General features: G+C 64.8%; 1 protein-coding gene across 1 annotated transcript; it reads left to right on the top strand.

Moving 5' to 3' along the window:
* The first annotated feature begins 639 nt into the window (after nt 1–639).
* LOC134156869 (protocadherin alpha-13-like) lies at nt 640–3,386 on the top strand. Its single transcript, XM_062605270.1, is given in 2 exon segments — nt 640–1,776; nt 1,779–3,386. Coding segments are annotated over 2 exon segments (2,571 nt in total). The 5' UTR covers nt 640–813.
* Nucleotides 3,387–3,501: the final 115 nt, after the last annotated feature.

Genomic DNA, 3,501 nt, shown 5'->3' with positions numbered 1-3,501 from the left:
GAGAATGTCCTTAGCTTTCTGGTGTTCCCTCCTGCTTTCCTTGTGATAGAAGTCCATAAGGGAGCCCTGTGCAGTGTCCAGTGATTTCAAGGTTTTTGCAGATGTGGGTCATGTTTTTCTATCCGTCTTCCCAGAAATGTTAAGGAAAAATGTCCCTGAAAACCAGTTCCCCTCCCCTGAAAATTTTTCTGAAGTAACCAGTGATGCTACAGCTAAGTCGCTTCTACTTGAAAAAGATGTCTGACGGATGTACTTTTTTTCCTATTTCTTTGTGATACCTTCATAATGGATTGACTGACCATAGCCTGGATTTGGTATTGGACTCAGTGATCCTTATGGGCCCCTTCCAATCGGAGATATTCTGTGATTCTGTTACTGGCCCAAAGCACTGGTGCCTGCTCTCGTTCCTTTCTTACTGCTTCAGGCACAGTGTGAGCAAATGACAGCCAGCACAGATGGAGGAGGAGCCCTAATGTGTTTCTCAGAGTGGATATGTTAGGCACCGAGGGGATGTTCTCGGGGAAAATGCCACAGTGTTCCCTAGGTAGCTTTTGACGGGTGGTTCATGCTAATGAAGGAGATGTATTCTGTGGGAATTAATGCCTCTGGGTGTGGACATAAAAAGAAGCAAGAACGGTGTCGCTGCAGGCTCAGAAACGGCGTGTCGGCGGCTCCGCCCCGGTGCGAGCGGCGGAGAACCCGGCTGTGAGCGCGGGGAGGGGGGGCGCGGGCCGAGCAGGAGAGCCGGTGAATCCGGGCGGCGGCGGGGAACCGTGCGGGCCCGGGCCGGTGCCGGAGCAGGCAGAGGTAGTGATGGGAGTGTGTCGTGGTGCCTTGTTGCGGGTGCTGGTGCTGCAGTTGGCCTGGGCGCTGGTCGGCGGGCAGGTGCGGTACTCGGTGCCGGAGGAAGCCAAGGCCGGCACGGTGGTGGGCCGGCTGGCGCAGGACCTGGGCCTGGAGGCGGGCGAGCCGGAGGCGCGGCGGCTGCGGCTGGTGTCGCAGGGCCGGCGGGCGAGCGTGGAGGTGAGCGGGGCGAGCGGGGCGCTGGTGGTGAGCTCGCGGCTGGACCGGGAGGAGCTGTGTGGGAAGAGCGCGCCGTGCTCCCTGCGGCTGGAGGTGCTGGTGGAGCGGCCGCTGCGCGTCTTCCATGTGGAGCTGGAGGTCACCGACATCAACGACAACGCCCCGGTCTTCCCCGCTGCACGGAAAAACCTCAGCATCGCGGAATCGTCTCTGCCGGGGTCTCGTTTCCCTCTGGAGGGCGCGTCGGATGCAGATGTCGGAGCCAACGCTCAGCTCTCCTATAGCCTCAGCCCCAGCGAGCATTTCAAAGTAGAGGAAGAAAACAGTAACTCGCGCAGTAAATCCCTGTTTCTGGTGCTCACGAAACCTCTGGACCGCGAGACGATGCCGATTCACCATCTTGTGCTGACGGCGACTGACGGGGGCCGTCCGCCGCTGACGGGCACTGTGGAGCTGGTGATCTCGGTGCTGGATGCCAACGACAACGCACCCCAGTTCAACCAGTCTGTGTATAAAGTGCAGCTGCCCGAAGACGCCTTAGAGGGGACGCTGGTGATGCGGCTTAATGCCACGGATCCAGATGAGGGAAGTAATCGAGAAGTGATTTATGAAATGGATGCTGTTGTTCCTCCCTCGGCGTCACCTGCATTCAGCATCGATGGAAAGATTGGTGAGATCAAACTGACAGGCGCCCTGGACTTTGAGACAGTTGCCTTATATGAGCTGCAAATTGAAGCAGAGATCAGGGGACTCCCCCGCTGTCGGGTCACTGCAAGGTGGTGGTGGAGGTGCTGGACGTGAACGACAACGCACCGGAGGTGTGGGTGACGTCGCTGTCGGTGCCGGTGCCGGAGGACGCGGCGGTGGGGACGGTGGTGGCTCTGCTGAGCGTGTCGGACCGAGACTCGGGGGCGAACGGGCGCGTGCGCTGCACGGTGTGGCCGCCGGCGCCGTTCGGTCTGGTGTCGACGTTCGCGGGCTCGTACTCGCTGGTGCTGCGGGAGGCGCTGGACCGGGAGCGGGTGTCTGAGTACGAGGTGGAGGTGCGGGCGGAGGACGGCGGGGCGCCGCCGCTGCGCGCCAGCCGGGGTCTGCGTGTGCCGGTGTCGGACGTGAACGACAACGCGCCGGCGTTCACGCAGGCCGTGTACACGGTGCTGGCGCGGGAGAACAACGCGGCGGGCGCGGAGCTGGCGCGGCTGTGGGCGCGGGACCCGGACGAGGCGGGCAACGGGCGCGTGAGCTACTCGGTGGCGGAGAGCGGCGGCGGGGCCGCGGTGTCGGGCGTCGGGTGGCGTCCGGCGTCGAGCTACGTGTCGGTGGACGCGGAGAGCGGTCGGCTGTGGGCGCTGCAGCCGCTGGACTACGAGGAGCTGCAGGTGCTGCAGTTCGAGGTGCGGGCGGTGGACGCGGGGGAGCCGGCGCTGTGCGGCAACGCCACGGTGCAGCTCTTCGTGCTGGACGAGAACGACAACGCGCCGGTGCTGCTGCCGCCTGCCGGGGGCGGGCCTGGAGCCGGGGTCTCGGGCTCGGCGGCGTCGGGTGCGGACTCTTCGGCGCTGTGGGCGTGGGCGACGTGGGGGGCGCCGGCGGGGCAGGTGTTGGCGAAGATCCGCGCGGTGGACGCGGACTCGGGCTACAACGCGTGGCTGCGCTACGAGCTGTGGGAGCCTCGGGGCAAGGGCCCGTTCCGCGTGGGGCTTTACAGCGGCGAGGTGAGCACGACGCGGGCGCTGGAGGAGGCGGACGGCCCTCGGCAGCGCCTGGTCATCGTGGTGCGGGACCACGGCGAGCCTGCGCGCTCGGCCACGGCCACGCTGAGCGTGTCGCTGGTGGAGGGCGCCGAGGCGGCGCTGGCGGCCGCGAGCTCGGGCTCGTCGGGGGCGGGGCTGCGAACGGCGGAGGGCGGTGCATCGGTAGCATCGGCGGCGACGACGACGAACGTGTGGCTGGTGGTGGCCATCTGCGTGGTGTCGAGCCTGTTCCTGCTGGCGGTGGTGCTGTATGGGGCGGCGCGGTGGGCGCCGCGGTCGGCCGTGCTGTCGGGTCCCGGTCCTGCCACGCTCGTGTGCGCCAGCGAAGTGGGGAGCTGGTCGTACTCGCAGCGCCAGAGCCGAAGCCTGTGCGTGGCGGACGGCGCGGGCAAGAGCGACCTGATGGTTTTCAGCCCCAACTTCCCACCGCCGCCCGGTTCCGCAGCGAAAGAGACGCATCCGGAGGCGCCCGCTCTGCTGCAGACGGTCAGTGGCTTTCCCTTCCTTTCTTTCTTCTCCGTTTCCCCTACCCCCATTAGCCCCTGTCACTTTTCATACCCGCCCACTCGGCAGTTGCTGGCGTGCGCGGGCTCAGCCCCCGGCTCCTGAGAGAGGCAGGTGCTGCAGCCTTATTTCAAGCTCTTCCGGGCTCCTCATTAGCTTCCTCATCCTGGCTGGAGCATCCCGGCCTGGTAGGAAGTGAAAGGTGTCCCCTAGAAGTAAA

This window comes from Pezoporus occidentalis, unplaced genomic scaffold (genome assembly GCF_034315485.1).
Source record: "Pezoporus occidentalis ecotype Australia unplaced genomic scaffold, CSIRO_AGI_Poc_V1 ctg91, whole genome shotgun sequence".
Lineage (NCBI taxonomy): Eukaryota > Metazoa > Chordata > Aves > Psittaciformes > Psittacidae > Pezoporus > Pezoporus occidentalis.
Note: the sequence above shows the minus strand (reverse complement) of the source record. Positions and strands in the feature narration are given on the sequence as shown.